The sequence below is a fragment of the Salvia hispanica genome, chromosome 2 (assembly GCF_023119035.1).
Source record: "Salvia hispanica cultivar TCC Black 2014 chromosome 2, UniMelb_Shisp_WGS_1.0, whole genome shotgun sequence".
In the NCBI taxonomy this organism is placed as follows: Eukaryota; Viridiplantae; Streptophyta; class Magnoliopsida; order Lamiales; family Lamiaceae; genus Salvia; species Salvia hispanica.
Genome location: NC_062966.1, coordinates 24,768,445 through 24,785,052, shown reverse-complemented (window position 1 = coordinate 24,785,052; position 16,608 = coordinate 24,768,445). Strand labels below are relative to the sequence as shown.

The 16,608-nt window shown below is 36.2% G+C and overlaps 2 protein-coding genes and 1 long non-coding RNA gene across 9 annotated transcripts; 2 read left to right on the top strand and 1 right to left on the bottom strand.

Moving 5' to 3' along the window:
• The first annotated feature begins 1,845 nt into the window (after positions 1 to 1,845).
• Positions 1,846 to 4,186, top strand: LOC125205582 (trihelix transcription factor DF1-like). The gene is made up of 2 exons (XM_048104615.1): positions 1,846 to 2,241; positions 2,501 to 4,186. The coding sequence occupies exons 1-2, from the start codon at positions 1,967 to 1,969 to the stop codon at positions 3,915 to 3,917; spliced, it is 1,692 nt and encodes a 563-aa protein (XP_047960572.1). The 5' UTR covers positions 1,846 to 1,966; the 3' UTR covers positions 3,918 to 4,186.
• A 1,740-nt stretch (positions 4,187 to 5,926) lies between these two features.
• Positions 5,927 to 10,692, bottom strand: LOC125204775 (nuclear intron maturase 2, mitochondrial). 7 transcript variants are annotated; one of them, XR_007173634.1, is made up of 5 exons: positions 10,555 to 10,692; positions 7,090 to 9,951; positions 6,904 to 6,954; positions 6,661 to 6,796; positions 5,927 to 6,130 (listed from the first exon to the last, which is right to left on the bottom strand). XR_007173634.1 is itself a non-coding variant. In XM_048103504.1 (2 exons), exon 2 carries the CDS (start codon positions 9,795 to 9,797, stop codon positions 7,611 to 7,613), a length of 2,187 nt encoding a protein of 728 aa, XP_047959461.1. In that variant the 5' UTR covers positions 9,798 to 9,951; positions 10,555 to 10,692; the 3' UTR covers positions 6,660 to 7,610. The 7 variants fall into 7 exon arrangements, 1 of the variants encoding a protein (XP_047959461.1); XR_007173633.1 differs by having other exon boundaries at positions 6,904 to 9,951; XR_007173632.1 differs by having other exon boundaries at positions 6,661 to 6,954.
• Positions 10,693 to 11,988: 1,296 nt separating this feature from the next.
• On the top strand, positions 11,989 to 13,216 carry LOC125204777. The gene is made up of 3 exons (XR_007173638.1): positions 11,989 to 12,051; positions 12,587 to 12,738; positions 12,821 to 13,216. It is a non-coding gene; the product is annotated as an uncharacterized LOC125204777 (long non-coding RNA).
• Positions 13,217 to 16,608: the final 3,392 nt, after the last annotated feature.

The following is a 16,608-nucleotide window of genomic DNA, read 5'->3' as shown; positions in this document are numbered from 1 at the left end:
GATTAATTACCATGCATGTACAAATACAATATTGAATTGACCGTATTTATCCCAGCGTCAAATTTCATCCAAATTTCTACTTCACTCTAATTTACTAAAATTAAGTTAGATGAGCTATCTTAAATTTTTTCTTCATAAAATAGTTACAAAAAAACTAAATTGTTTTCGCATATCGATATTTCATATGTGTGGGTATTAATCAATGTATGATTAGTGGGGTATTACAGCTAGATTTTATTGAGATATATAAATGTATGATATTTTTTTTTCTTCTAATGATCAATCATACATACGATGAAAATTCCAATCCATTTATTACGGTAGGTTGCAACCTAACAGAAACTGGCCACTATTAACTTCTACTCATAAATGACTTCGCCTAATAATATGACCTACACCTAATTAGTTTAATTCAACCCCATGGATCCCACCCTTAAAATGACCTTTTTTTTTCTACCAAAATTTAAACACAAAAAAAAATAATATTTTATCTACACATAAATATTTATCAAACTGCGTCCACAGATAAATTTCTCAATAATTGTAACATCACCCTCGAGGTGGGCCCCTTGTACAACGTGGCAACACAAGTACCTGCAATAGTAACAATTATTTTTCAAAGTTTTTAAACCTCATAATTATTATATTTATCAATTATCAACTAGTTGGAGAGAAAGGGCAATCTAGTCATTATAAATAATGGGAGAATCCCGTTTATGAAGCAAATCCCTGATTAATGATATATTGAGTAATAAAAAAATAAAAACAAGAATTGATTTAAAAAGGTGAATTGATTTAAAAAGGTCAATGGTATACATGTGAGGGGCAATTTGGACATTCCCCAAAGATGCCCATATGTTTAAGCCAAAATAGCCACTGAAATCCAAAGACCGAACGCCTCAAAAAGTAAAGGTGACCTACATGGCCTGTTATTTAGCTATATTTATTTATCACCGGTGTCTGATCTCGAGTTTAAAACAGAACGTAGAATCTATCACTAAATTACCTATGCACATACGTCATATTACTGTATACGAAATTCAATTTATTTATCACCGACGTTGTGATCTCGACTTTAAACCGAACGTAGAATCTACAACTAAATTACGTATGCACATACGCAATATTACTATATGCTAAAATCAATTTGTTTATCACCGCCATTGCAATCTCCTCAATTTTGAGATTACCATCGAACGCAAAATTCATCACTAAATTACTATGTGCGTCATATCATTATCACTACACGTATCGAACGACTTCTGCACACATAATAAATACGATAGGTGAAGTGCCAATTTATCTACTAACGTCATCGCCATCTCGCAAATTTTAAGATTACTATTGACTAAATTATGTACATACATGCGTGATATCATTTCACATATCGATTGACTTCTGTACGCAATTAATTTACATGCGATTAATGTGAGCGCAAATAAATGTTGTAACTGTATGGTTGGCGAGACCGAAGAATTTATTAATCGTTTTTACCCCGAAAATCATGTCAAAAATTGAGAATTTTGATTTCACCACCTCCTAAATCAAATTTCAAACTCTAGCAATGGTAGGGAATAATAATAAGTGGCCCTAATTTCAGGTGATCCATCCATAAAAATATTTAGGTTGCTAAATAGAGAGGCCAAGCTAGCCAAAGAAAAAAAAAAAGATTCCTCAGCTCAAAAGGGAAAAAGAAGTAAATTAACTCTTTTTTTCCATTTTTTTTTCCTTCTAATTTTCTAACCTCTCTCTAGTTTAAAATGCAAATTGAGGAGGAGTGTGACAGGCAGATCCCACCGAAATAAATTAAATAAATTCACCACGCTCCCTATCTTCATAAAAACCCACAGAATTCACCCATCATTTGTGATATACTATAATTTTTTAAATTTTTATTTATTTTTATATTTCAGCTGGTAATTAGAGAGCAGCTGAGCTTGAAGAAACTCTTGAAGATTCCTTTTACATGATGCTTGGGGTTTCAGGCCTCATCAGCCCCTCCGCCGCGGTGGCGGAGAATCACGAGAGCGGCGGAGCCAGCGGCGGCAGCAGCGAGGTTGGCGCCGCGGCCAGCTCCGTCCTCGCGAGCGGCGCGGATGAAAATGAAAAAATTGGCGGCGGCGGCGGCGGAAACCGGTGGCCGAGGCAGGAGACGCTGGCGCTGCTGAAAATTCGATCTGATATGGATGTTACCTTTCGAGATGCGAGCCTTAAAGGCCCATTATGGGAAGAAGTTTCCAGGTAAACTATTTATTCAATTCATTCATTTTTTTCCCATTTTCATTTAATGTTTTGTTTCACTCAATTCTTGAAATTTCCGTATATGGAATCTTTCAGATCATGATTTTCAGTGAAGCTGCTGCCTTTTTTTTAATCATAAAAAGTGATTTTTCACAGCTTCCTTTTCAAGGAAGCTTATATTCCTAGGAGCTCTGGGTTTGTTTTTCGCTAATTTTAGCAAAACAATGAATGCTGATTTTATGGGGTGTTTGGTGTGCAGGAAAATGGCGGAGCTTGGGTTTCAACGGAGCGCTAAAAAATGCAAAGAGAAATTCGAGAACGTCTTCAAATATCACAAAAGGACTAAAGATGGCCGCGCATCCAAACAAGACGCTAAGGCGTATCGATTTTTCGATCAATTGGAAGCTCTCGAGAATACCTCTCCGAACAACCACCATTTCAACCCTCCGCCGCCGCCGGCAATGCCGACGCCTGTTGCGTCGGCGAGCCCGACGCCGCTCAGCGTAGTGCCTCCGAAAAATATATCCGTTGGGAATCCGAATCCGAATCCGAATCCGATAATTACTTCTTCTTCTTCTTCTCCGTTTCAATTGCAATCTCACCAACAGCAGCAGCAGCAGCAGCAATTGCAGCAGATTCCGCCGTATTTTTCGAATTCGACGTCGTCGTCGACTTCCTCCGACGAGGATATACAGCGGAGGAGCGGGAGGAAGAGGAAGTGGAAGGAGTATTTGGAGAAGCTGATGACGGATGTGGTGCAGAAGCAGGAGGATCTGCAGAAGAAGTTTCTAGAAGCTCTGGAGCGGAGAGAGCGCGACCGCATCGCCCGGGAGGAGGCGTGGCGCGTGCAGGAAATGGCGAGGATGAATCGCGAGCACGAACTCCTCCTCCAGGAGAGATCCGTCGCCGCCGCCAAAGACGCCGCCGTCATCTCCTTCCTCCAAAAAGTCACCGGCCAATCCAATCTCCAGATCCCTAATTTCTCCCCAATGCCGCCTCCGCATTCAAATCCTAATCCAATTCCAAATCCGAATTCAAATCCGAATTCGAATCCAGCTCCGGCAGCGGAGCTGAATCAGATCCAGATCCAGCAAAAAGCAGCGTCGTCCACGCCATTAGAGATCACGCCGCACAGAGATAACAACGGCGGCGGAGATGATCATATTTCGCCGAGCTCGTCGTCGCGGTGGCCGAAGGCGGAGGTGGAGGCGCTGATCAAGCTGAGGAAGGATCTGGAAGTGAAGTACCAGGAGAACGGGCCGAAGGGCCCGCTGTGGGAGGAGATATCGAAGGCGATGAGCGGGATAGGTTACTGCAGAAGCTCAAAGAGATGTAAAGAGAAATGGGAGAACATCAACAAGTACTTCAAAAAGGTGAAGGAGAGCAACAAGAAACGGCCCGAAGACTCTAAAACATGCCCTTACTTCCACCAGCTCGACGCCATGTACAAGGAGCGGGCTAAGAGCAACGTCCCCTCGTTCAACCTCGGGCCCATCATGGCCCGGCCCGAACAGCAATGGCCTCAGCAGATGCACGACCAAAATCATGACAATGAGAGTGAGAATCACGACGAAGGCGATGAGAATGAGGACGAGGACGAGGAAGTGGGGGATTACGAGATGATCGCGACGAAGCAGCCGGCTAGTTCGGTGACGAACGCCGTGGAGGGAGGTTAAAGAGAAGGGGTTCAGATCAATGGCGGTGAAAAAGATATACGGTGATGGAGAAGAGAGGGGTGTTTTTTTTTTAATGTTTGTTGCTATAAATTATTGATTACTTTCAGAGGAAATAAGTCAAGTTAGATTAAGTTAATCAGAAGAGGTAATAAGGGGGGATAAAAAAGTATTTGTTGTTTTTTTTTTTTTTGGTTCGATTCATTTTTATATTTGATCATGGAGTGTAAATTTCAAAGACTATTGGATTGAATGTTTCATTTTCTTTTTTTTGGGGGGACGAGTAAATATAATGTTTATTTATGAGTGATACATGCCTTCGCGGCAAATTTAGTTTTTCAAATCAAGAATAGAAATTAATTAGCTGTTTATTTTGAAGGGTTTCGTAAATTTTGAAATAAAATATTTTTAAGAGCAGATAATCTTGTAGTATTAATTTTAATGAGCTTACATAGTTTTGATGAAAAGTGATATAGACGTGTACAAAACGATGTTGTTTTGATTTATGAATTTGAAATGAAAGAAAGAGGAGTAGCTGCTCAAATAATGGAAATGTGGGGGACCAATGAAAATGGTATAGATCTACAAAATGTACTAATTATGGACACCGTTCCTTCGATGGTGCTGGTGGTGCTGGTGGAGGTGCACGACCGAGGAAGCTGGGGATGATTTTGAAAAGAAAAAGGAAATTTATTAGTTTTATTGAAATGATATTGTTTTGAGCATTATTAAACGATATTGTTTAATTAACTGGACATTTTGTCTATGTTGGAAATTCTGGCTATTATATCACCATATATTTCATTCAAAATTCTATGATGATTGAAAAATACTAAGTAAAATTTAATGATCTAATATTTTGTATTAAAATTAATAAGCCTAACTAAAATTTGGTTATTTAAATAACTATTTAACCTAATTTAATTTATTTATATGCCCCATATTTATAATACTCTAATAAATAAATCTAGAGCACTTCTAGTTAAATGATACTGTTAATTTGTTATTGTCTACATGTTAGTGATAAAGTTATATTTTTCTTAATTGTACGCATGATAATCTAATACTCAGGGGATTATTGTCTACATGTTAGTGATAAAGTTATATTTTTCTTAATTGTACGCATGATAATCTAATACTCAGGGGATGTTCGGTTTGCAAGATTGTATCCCGAATTAAATATGTATTGTGCTTGGTTCATGAGATTCAATCTCATAACTCAATCCTAAATGTATAATTATGGGATAATTAATCATAGCTAACCCCATATGACTAAAATAATCTCACAACTCAATCCTAAATTATATTTTAGTATTATTTTATCTAGGAAACCGAACACCTCCTCCGTGTATAATTATTACCAAGTCCAATAGTATAAGACAAACTTGGCTATGAACTCTTGACAAAATTTGAACTTTGAGAACTCTTTTCCCTTTCCACAAATCAACTTTACTAGTATTACCGTTGCAGCTAGCTACTTTACAATTACAACCCATGCAATTCACTAATACATGTGTTAATTACATTCCAAATTGTGAAGATTAGATATACTATGTAAATGTAAATTACACGAAATTTATTGAAAAATACCAAACGTGAGAAAGTGGCTTAATTTGACATTGGAGTCAACTATTTACGAAATATGTATGCATATAGAACAATGCTAGACATATTGTTTTTAATGAGGTAAAATACGAAATAAGTCCATACATATAGATAGAAAGATAAAATCAAAAGTTGACCCTAATTTTGTTTTAGTTGATTTTATTGTTTTAGATAAGAGCGTCCATTTTCTTTTAGCAGCATTGACAAAGAGTTATTTAACTCATTTTCCCTCATTTTTTGTATTAGAATTTTCACTCACTACTCACATTCATACACCAATGAATCAAATATATAGCACACTTCAGCATTACCTTTATTCTTTATTGTGTAGAAAAATAGAGATATATAACTTCTTGTAGTATAAGATTACTAGAGATATCATGTTAACATCCATGTATATAGGAAAATGAAAAAGAAAAATTGGTTTCAAAATTTTGTTTTTTTGTTCAAAATTGATACAGGGCAAAACCAATTGCTCATCTCTCTTATTCCTGATTACCTTGCATTCAGCAGCATCTCTGCATCACACTCTTCATCTTCGGCCTCGTTTCTGGTTGGAGACGAACACAAGCCATTGGCCACCTTTAGCACATCCAGCATCTGTTTTTTTCCTTAATATTGAAATCAATAATTTAGTGAGCTACACAACCAATTAGCATAAGTCTTAATAAAAGAATGTAAACAGTTGCTTAAATTTCAAACAAATTCAGCAAATGGATATACACAAGTCACACTACAATTTCAAAAAATTTCAAACAAATTCAGTATACATGCAGTTAATCACACTATCATTTTCTCAACCAAAATTGATAGACCAACAGTGTCAGAATAAAATACAAGCATGACACAAGAGATGCTTCATTCTGCAAGGCCAAGATACTAGAGAATTCTGAGACGACAGCAAAATCATGGAAACAAAATCAAAGGAAGTAGGACTTAACAACATGCCTATCCACAGAACATAAATGAAATTTCATTCAGAAACTGAAACTAAAGTTAAAAAACGGAAAAACAATCAATCACGAAACAACTTTATCGTGCACCAAATAATTGACACAACAAATTAAATTTTTGTATATAAACTGAACCATGAAAACCTATTAAATACGATTGCATGCAGGAGGGACATTGATAGAAATACCTCTATGTAGATGCTTCTCCGTGAGCGGATGCGGATGGGACCCGTCCTCTTCGTTGTAACTTTGTTAAACTGAACATTAGCCACCATACAGCTACTTTTCTGCCTTTTAGATCCCATCGGGACGTGTTCAAGACCACTTTGAAACATATTAAGTATATCACATAGATGTGCACAAAATAAACAGAAGCTAATTAGAAGTGTTACAATGTGAGTGGAAATAGACATTCTTAATCTTCACTATACCATATTTCATCCAAATTTTCTCCAATCTACCATGTTTACAGCAACCAAAATCTAAAACAAAAGTCACATAAAACTCATTATCATTAAGTAAAGGGCTAATAAACCATTAAATGAAATACAAGTGATGATTGAAACAAAAGTTGATGCTGCTCAAGCAAAGAACATGGGGAGGAAGCCATGTCGTACATCATCCCAAATAAGCCTTCCCAATCCTTCTGGAACTACATATTTATAAGGGCCTCCCTTACCTCGACCAAAGCCCTCAGCATAGCAAACACCTTTTTCATTTTTTAGAATCTAAGGTCCAAAGCAAAAAACAGGTTGAAGAAGCACAGTTGAACTATAAAGGCTTTTCGGTATAGCATTAGAATGATAATATCTACATCCAGAATACCGCAACACCAAACTTAAGCAGATGAATAGCATATGAAACAATAATTATTATAAACAAGAACATGTCGAGAGAAAACATATTCATTCATCGCAAGGCTAAAAGCAAACAAGTGAAACAATTTAAACTCTTATATAATTCCATTCCGAAAACGGGCAGATCAGAGCAGAACTAGTGGAGGCAGATTCAACAATAAACTGTTTCCAATGTTGAAGGAAGACTGACACACACTGAAGACATGATAATTGACATGCTTAAGCTTCCAGGAACCGGAAAAAATATCATAAACGGAAGTACAATAAGCCAGAATCTTTATTTATTCCATAATACATCTATCCTTGTCGTCCTCAAAGCTTTCATCATTTGAGCTCAATAAGCCGGATTCTTTACTTATTTCATTCTCACTACTTAGTATATAAGGAACATGATTTACTGAAATGGCATTCCTTTTGTAATTCCACACAAGCATTGAAATATAATCCTGAGGTGAAACCAGGCCACATTCCTTTAGGCATTCTCGTTGCTCCTCCAGAGTTCTCGAGTCCTCAAGCTTTATATATTCAAGCAATGCTTTCTCATGATCTGGTCTCCAACCTAATGGCAATGGAGAATAGTCTGTTTCAGGTACTAGAGACATTCGGGTATACTGAAGCCCATCTATTGATTCTACAAGACCCATTCTCAATAAATTATGGAACTCCGGTGATTGCCCTTTCTTTTCTTTTAGGGGACGACTCAAATTCCGAGCACCAATCTTGTAAACCTTGGCTCTTGACCTCAGTTTGTATTTGGCAGCATAGAGTTTTGCTAGTGAGCCTCTAAGGATGTATGAACAAAAGTTGACTATTTTCTTCCTGTTATCGGCATATCTGTACCACTCCACCATTGTTGACAAAAACTTATTCATCTGAGCATTTGTGTGAGCCTGTGTAGCATGAAACATTCTAAAACAAGGTTGTGGATCTGGGTCTCTATCTCCCTTGAGAAAACTCAACTTTCTAAATTGTTTAATGCACTGTTTCAAACTAGCTGTAACTGACAACAAAGTTCCCACGCCTTTTTCACTGATAATTTTTCCACCAGTAGCTGTATACCGAAGAGTAGGATAAACAACTCTACGGCATAATACATGGTCAAGAAACATAATGCCTTTAGTTATATGCTCAATGGGTAGGCACTCATTATCCAGTTTTAACATATACTTCTCATCACAGAACTCTATCAACTGTTTTCTTAGAGTTGCTGCATCTGCCCTTGGTCCTCTAACTCCAATCAAGATGTGACCACCATAACGTATGTAATCAATTTTCCGAGTCTTATCTGGACCACTGGTAGGAACAAATTCCGGCCAAGATGTATTTCCTTGTTCTGCCTCCCCATCAGGACTGTTCCATATGACATCACTAGTTGACGGCTTATAAAATTCCTTAACTTTGTCTTCCATCCAGCGGTCCAATTCATCAAGGCATATGTTAGCCAAAAGAGGACTCAGGATTCCACAATGACCCCAAGAAGGATGTATCTCAGCCTCCTCTGGTGCAAACCCGAAAAACGTTTCCAACCAATATGGATCAGGTTTCGGCTCATCCTCTGCCAAAACTCTTTTCTTCTGATACTTCCTCTTCTTTTTCTTTTTCTTTTCTCCATCATCAGGTCTACCGGTAATAACTGGTGTGGTCAATGCAGCCTTTATCAAATCAATCACTTTCTTATCCCTAACATCCCTCATCAGAGCATTGATCACCATTCCAACCTTCATACCATCGAGCACTGAACTCAAATCCCCCTTTATATACCACAAGTAACCAGCAAAACTTCTTCTGATCACCCTCAGAACTGTGTGGGCATTCCTTCCGGGCCTAAACGCATATGACTTCTGCGAAAACCTTGCCTCATACACCGGCTCCAAAACCATCAAAAGCACCTCCTGGACAATCTTATCCTGGAAAGGTGAAGGCTGCGTGGTAGTCAAGATTGCCTTAATCTTCCTCTTCGACAAAGATTCATAATCAGTCTTGTCATTGGGGGACCTAATAAAAAATTCCAGCCTAGCCCCCCACTTAAACCTGCAATCAAGGACTGCATTGCGCAGCGCCAACAAATCCTCCAGTGCAGAACGCGTGATGGAGCTACGGGGCATGTATGCCCCAGTCGCATCCGCACACACCTTCTGGTAAGCCAACACCCACAACTCAAACCTTCTCAAATAATTTGTCAAATTAGTAACAGTTTTATCAGGCTCCCTGAAATTCTCAATCCACATTTGGGAACAAACCGCCACACCATCCTCCTTCATCAAGGTGGCCGGGTCATTTGGATTAGGTGGCAGCCTTGTGAAAGAATAAGTGCTGTATGTAAATGCTCTGAATGAAAAAACATCATTATCATTTCTGGAACGCACATCATTATTCAATTGAGAGTTGATAAATGTTGAACTGCGTGAGAAAATCGTAGCTCTGTTTCTGATTCCTCTACGGCTCCATAATACCACAGTTCGATGCATCTAAATGTTGTACCACCGATAATCGACTAGGATATATATGTATATATATAAAGCAACAGAAAAACGGGCAGTGAAACAGGAGGCGGCAGAAGACCGGTGGGGTGCAGTTGTAGAGCTTGAGATGTGAAGGGGTTGAAGGTTGTAAGCTGTAGCCCTAATAAATCAAGAAGCCACATGTAAGCATAATTCAAATAAACTAAATCAAAATTAATAAAAAAATCTACAGTATCGATATCTATATCTATACTAGTATAAAAGCTGAATGTTAGGGAAATTTACAAGATTCGGGGTTGGTCCCTGTATCAGTTTTAAATAGGGATTTTATCACGATTTCAACCAAATAAGAAATTCAATTTCACAAATAGCATGAGCATACAAGGTTCCATTGGTACTAAACCTCTTCTTCTCTGTCTCCCTAATTTTACCATGTGAACCTCCCAACTGAGCTAACAAATTCTACAATCAAAATTGAACAAGAACACATACATTTAAAATGATTATTTTGAAGAGAACATATAACAAAGATAACATCTTTTTAACATCCATGCTTAACTCAACTCTCTTTTCCATTCAAGATTTAATTTTTTATTACACTAAAATCATATCCAAAGTTAACAGGGAGTGTGTATCACTCAAGAATCAAAAGCCCTAATTTTCGTCCCCTTTCAGTTACCTAACCCGAGGTTGAATTTCATTCCATTCTGCCCTCAAATTCACGTATATGAGATGAAATAAGCATGATAGATTGAATTCCTACCTTAATTTCGAAAATTGGAGCTATGGGTTTAAACTTGAAGCTTTCATTTCTTCTTCAATGGAGGTGGAAAGAGGGAAATGTAGTGTTAGTGTGTGTTGTGGGGAGGACGATGAAGGGTTTAGGGTTTGCAAGAATATTTTTTCACTATACAACCAGAGTTTTCTTTATACGGAGTATTTTATTTTCATTATACTGGATTTTGCTTTATTTTCCAGTATTCTTCTTTTATTTTCTTTGACTATATTAAGGGCGTGTTCAAGTTTCTAGAAATGATAAGAAATAGGGTGATTTCTAACTGTTAAATGATGTTCATGTTTCATTGAATATATTTGGAGAGCCCGATCAGAATTGGAAGACCCGCACTGTTGGGCTGTGTAATACCCTTAAATCAATTCTGCTCCACACCGTGGTTTTCAAATCTGCATTGAAGCTTGAGCCAAGAAATGGAGTTAAATTGACTAATGTACCCTTTGAATTCTCTGAAAACCTAGAAAAAGCGGTGGTATTATGGTCACACTACCCATGTGGGAATATATTAATAAATTCATGCAGACCATTTCTTGATCCATTTCAAAAAAAATGAACACCTTAAACCTTCATTAATTATCATAATTGAACAGTACCAAATCTGGATTAGATTTTGTTCTCATAAATCCATATCTAGTAAAATGAACAGGCCCTAAATTAAACACCAACACAGTTATTTAGTACTTCCTTCGTCCCATTAAATATACAACATTTGCTTTTTGGCACGAGATTTTATATAATATTATATTATTTCGTGAGTTAATGAAGAGAGAGTAAAGTAAGAAAGAAGAAAAAGTAGAGAGAGTATTGTTTCCATTTTTAAAAAAGTTTCATTTTTAATGGGACAAACTAAAAAGGAAAACGTTTCGTTTCTAATGGGATTGAGATTGGGATTGGGAGAGTAAAATTTCACTATATAGCTATTTTTGAATTAAAGGCTAACACGGTAACACCCACTTATATATATATATATATATATATATATATATAGGGGTGCACTATGGTGCCACCATAGATAAAATAACATCATACCACCAATATACACCCTTAGATCCGGAAATCCAACGCTCAAGATTGAATTTCGCGAACAGAATTGAGATTGCAGTCTAGTGTATATGGAATTGCAGTCGGGGGCATTTTAGTCATTTCATATAGAATCAAATTGGGGATATCCCCAAAAATTGCATCACTCACCAAATTCTTCTCTCTCTCTCTCCCCGACTCTTCTCTCTCTCTCTCTCTCTCCCTGTCTCTCTCTCTCTCCCATACATCGATTACTCTCATTCCGCCGCCTCCATATTCACAAATCGATTTCCAGCCGTCTCCGCCTCTAAATCCCGCAGCCTCAGCGGCTCTACACCGTGAAACTTTGATTTCCAGCCACCACTGCACCGTAAATTGCGCGATTTACGGCTAATTTCTGGAATTCCGAACGCCTACAACAACTAAACGGTGAAATCAGTTCACAAGGTATGCTAAATTGATTCCGTTTGGTGTTGATCGAAATAGGTTTCGAGAATGTTACTCTGTTTGTGTATGCAGATTTATGTATGTGTTTATTGATTTTTGTTCATGTTTCCTTGATGTTGCTATGAGATTTAAGTATTATTCGTTCAATTTATGCCTTGTTTAATGTTTGGATCTGAGGATTTTGCGGAATTTAGGATGATGTTTTGGAAACCCAGCGAAATCTTTAATTTGATGTTTTGAAATTTTGGTTGATATGAGCTACTGTAACCATCGATTTTGCTTGATGTGCCATAGATTTTTACTCAATTAATCATGATTTGTGAGGTGTTACTTGGTTAGGAAACCCTATATCAGTGAGCAACTGTAACCATCGATTTTGGTTGATGTACCATCGATTTTTACTCAATTAATCTCAATTTGTGGATGATTTGGTTTTTGATTAGTTGTTAAAATGTGGACACTGAATGTTTCTGGATATTAGTTGTATGATGGATGATATTTGATTGATGTTATTGGTTCAATGTTGTGATTGAAGAATTATAATGGCAAGAAAGAGAACAAGAACTGAACCGGCTGAGGACGAGGTTGAAACAAGTAATAGTGAATGGAATATGAATGAAGAAGAGATTGAAGAAAGCACCAATACCATGAATGAAGATGAAACACAATCTGTACAAGAAGGTTTAGGTATTGTGATACATCTTGCAGATTTCCATATTATATATTGTCGTATTGATTGTTATATATTGCAGAATTGTTTTATAACAAGATGTTGCAGTACACCCGTTAGAATATTGCAGTGCATCATTTAGAATATTGCAGTATTCTACCAGCTGCTTCGTGGCAAATACTGTACAATACAACAATGTTGTACAACAACGACATTCTTGTAATTGACTCTATCATGAGTATTGCATCAAAGCACTTCGAGGAGGGGAAAAGAGAGGACCGATAGATGTTGAGAAGATGGTCATGAACTACAACAAACAGTGACCAATTATTGTCTTTTTTTTTCTTCTTCAAACATAGAGTTTGGTTTCTTTATTGGTTTTTTGTGTAGATGATGTGATTTGATATTTTGATTTGGTGATTACTTGTACTTAAAACAAGTCGGTTTTATTTTGGTGTAGCCAATGTTGATGATGTAATTTGAATGTTCTTTGTTGCGTACTTGTTTGATCCCCTATAATTCTACAACTTTTGGATGCTTAATGTAGTCAAAGAATAAACATCAACATTTTGATCTCATGTACATCAAAATATAAACTGCAACTGGATAAGATGAAAAGACATCACATTAGGCAGATCATATATAAACTACAATTAACCATATGGTGGACTGCAATATGTACCATATAATGCAGCAATCAGGTAAAAACAGAGTATGACCATAAGAACTGAATCAAAAATGAATCAGAGCGAACTTGGGTAGCAAAACTCCATGTAATTTCGACACAAATCGAAATACACAACTGAACAAGTGCATTTAACCATTAGGCAGATCATATATAAACTGCAATTAACCATATGGTGGACTGCAATATGTACCACATAATTCAGCAATCTGGTAAAAACAGAGTATGGCCATAAGAACTAAATAAAAAATATATCAGAGCGAATTTGAGCAGCAAAAGACCATGTAATTTAGACAAAAATCGAAACACACAATTGAACAGGTGCTAATAAAAAAAAGATAGAACCGACGCAGATTTCAACAATAATCGTCGAACACACAAAATCAAACGTCTACAACATGTGCAAGAAGAGATTCACAGAAATCAAATGGGAGAATACAAAGTAAATTGCTACAAATCGGAGCAGATTAAATTCATTGAGTTCAATTATAGATCAAAATTCATGGAGTTCAATTACATCTCAACTTGCATAATGAAATTCACGAAATCCATGGATTCCAATCAACAATACACTCCAAAGCTATTCACACAATTACATACGAAATTCATGTAGTAAATTTATCAGCCAGAGTTCCTAGAGTCAGGTGACCCAATTCTCCACAATTTTTACATCGAAGTAATGGTTTGTTGTTCAACTTTATAGCCTTCTCTCTCATGGGCACCAAATGGCTTGCAGAATCACTTGTTGAACCTTTGGTCGAATATCGTCGAGGCACGCCGGATCACATGATAAAACAGAATGTGAATTAGTTCAAATATAATTGAATGCAAATAACAATTAGGTGATCTGCAATATTTAATACATAAACCTGCAATATTGAATACATATCGAAGATCAGATACAGAAACAAAGTTTGCATAAAATCGAAGGATCACAGTTCAATGTACATCATAAATTCGATAAATACTCAATTTGTAAACACCATCAAAGTCAACAAAACTAAGTTTCAAAATTAAAACTAATTTCAAATGAAAAAATCACTAAATTCATATAAAAATAAAACTAAACTTATGGTTTGCAACATATAACTTCAAAACAGATCTAAGAAATAATCATCCAAAATCAAATAATTAATTGTCTACAACATGTAATTGCTCACCTTCTGGAAAAACATCCAAATCAAACTGAGAATCAAATTGCATCTCATATTGTCTTCAATTCGAACTACATTGCAGAATCGTCTTCAATATGTATGGGTTCACTAAAATTGCAGAAACTTAAGAAATTTTCTTGAATTGGAATAAGAATTGAAGAACAAATTGCTAACGAATTGATTTGGTGGAAGCAACATGAAAACTCGTCTACAAATTTTCACCAGATTTGGAGGAAATCTGGAACCAGATTCACTGGAACTAAAAATGGATGTAAAATTGAATAATTGAATGTTAATTAGAGAGAGATTGGATGTGATGAGTGAATTTGAAAATTTATCTTCAGCATCACAATGAATTTCATGCGAGATTTGATGGAAGAAAATAAGGAAAAAATCTTGAATGAAGGAAGGAAAAAACGCCAGAATTGAGACTTCCGTAAATACCCTTTTTGATTTTTGATTTTTTTTTAATATAATTTCACCTGCCATGTGGCAGACTATGAACCATCTGATTTCTAGATCCTAGGGCTGATATTGGTGGTATGTTGTCATCTTAAAAGGAGTTGTCATATTAACACATCCCTATATATATGTATATTGAAATTTTAAAGTTACAACGTACATCCAACCACGTGCTGCCACATGGCACGAAAAATGCAATATTGTATACAGAAAAATGCAATACGCATTTGTAGAAGCTAGAAATGAATTTCGGCAGATTGCATATTTATTATATGCAGATTGCATTTTTTATTGTTAAGTTTTGCATTTAAGATATTGACTATTTAAATTGCATTTTATATATAGACGGATTGCATTTTTATATTTGAAAATGCAAAACTTAACAATAAAAAATGCAATTTATGTGAAAATGCAAAACTCAACACTATAAAATGCAATTTACATACAACAAAAATGCAATCTGCGAAAATGCATATACAACTAGATTGCATTTTTGTGTTTAAAATATTGCATGTTTTGTGCCACATGGCAGCACCAGATTGGATGTACATTGTGACTCTAAATAAGGGGACACCCTAGTGCTCCCCTATATATATATATATATATATATATATATATATATAGGAGATGATCAAAATAAGAATGCATTTAAATCCAGAAATGCAGCCCAAATCTTGGCCCTAGGATTAGATGATCTAATGGCCAATAATTAATCCAAAACACGGAAGGTCATAATTAAGTAGTTTTAGGTCATATTATAAAATTTGAGTTTATGTCATGTTAAGATCATTTTAGGTCATGCTTTGTTAGCATTACCTAAAATTAAACTAACTATGACCTAAAAATGTCCTACGTATGACTGTGTTCTGCGTTTCTGTATTTAAATCTGGTCTTTATAGATTAAAACCCCATATATATATAAATAAATGTAGTTGCCCCATCTAGTATTTAACTAGACCCGTCCCTGCAAACTAGTATACTATAATTCCACCAAATAAACCTATACTCCATAATTTGGGAGTGTTTCAAAGCACATCCAATAAATTTAAACTACATTGATTTTATCAAAGTTCATCACAGACATCATTGCCCACGAGCGATGACTGGACTTTAAGTCAGAACTAACAATTGACGCAATAGCATTGTAGCAATATTAATTAGGGTTAAGCATGTGATTAATGACCACATCTACCAAATCCTTATGATTAAATTAAAGCCTTTTTCGTATGCCCAAAAAGATAGCAGAACGCATCATCCAATTGCAGAGGCGTTTTTTTTGGGCAAAGAAAGAGGGTGAAAGAGGAGGCAACCTCATTTCTTGGGAAATCATCCAGAAGCCTCTAGCTCAAGGGGGCTTGGGAATAGAAGACATCACTATCAGAAACGCATCCCTTCTTTTCAAGTGTTGGTGGAGATTTACGGATTCCCAAAGACCTCTCTGGAAGGATATCATTGTTGGGGTTTGTATACTAAAAGATGCTTCGAGCGTACATGCCTTTGTACAGTCAGCTTGTGCATGTATACGAGAAACGCCACGTCCACTTGTTTACCTATTTATGAGAATAAATAATATAATATAATGGTTT

Coding starts and splice junctions, on each gene's coding strand:
- LOC125205582 (XM_048104615.1), top strand. CDS start 1,967: ATGATGCTTGGGGTTTCAGGCCTCATCAGCCCCTCCGCCGCGGTGGCG. Junction 2,242..2,500: donor TTATGGGAAGAAGTTTCCAG/GTAAACTATTTA, acceptor TTTGGTGTGCAG/GAAAATGGCGGAGCTTGGGT.
- LOC125204775 (XM_048103504.1), bottom strand. CDS start 9,797: ATGCATCGAACTGTGGTATTATGGAGCCGTAGAGGAATCAGAAACAGA.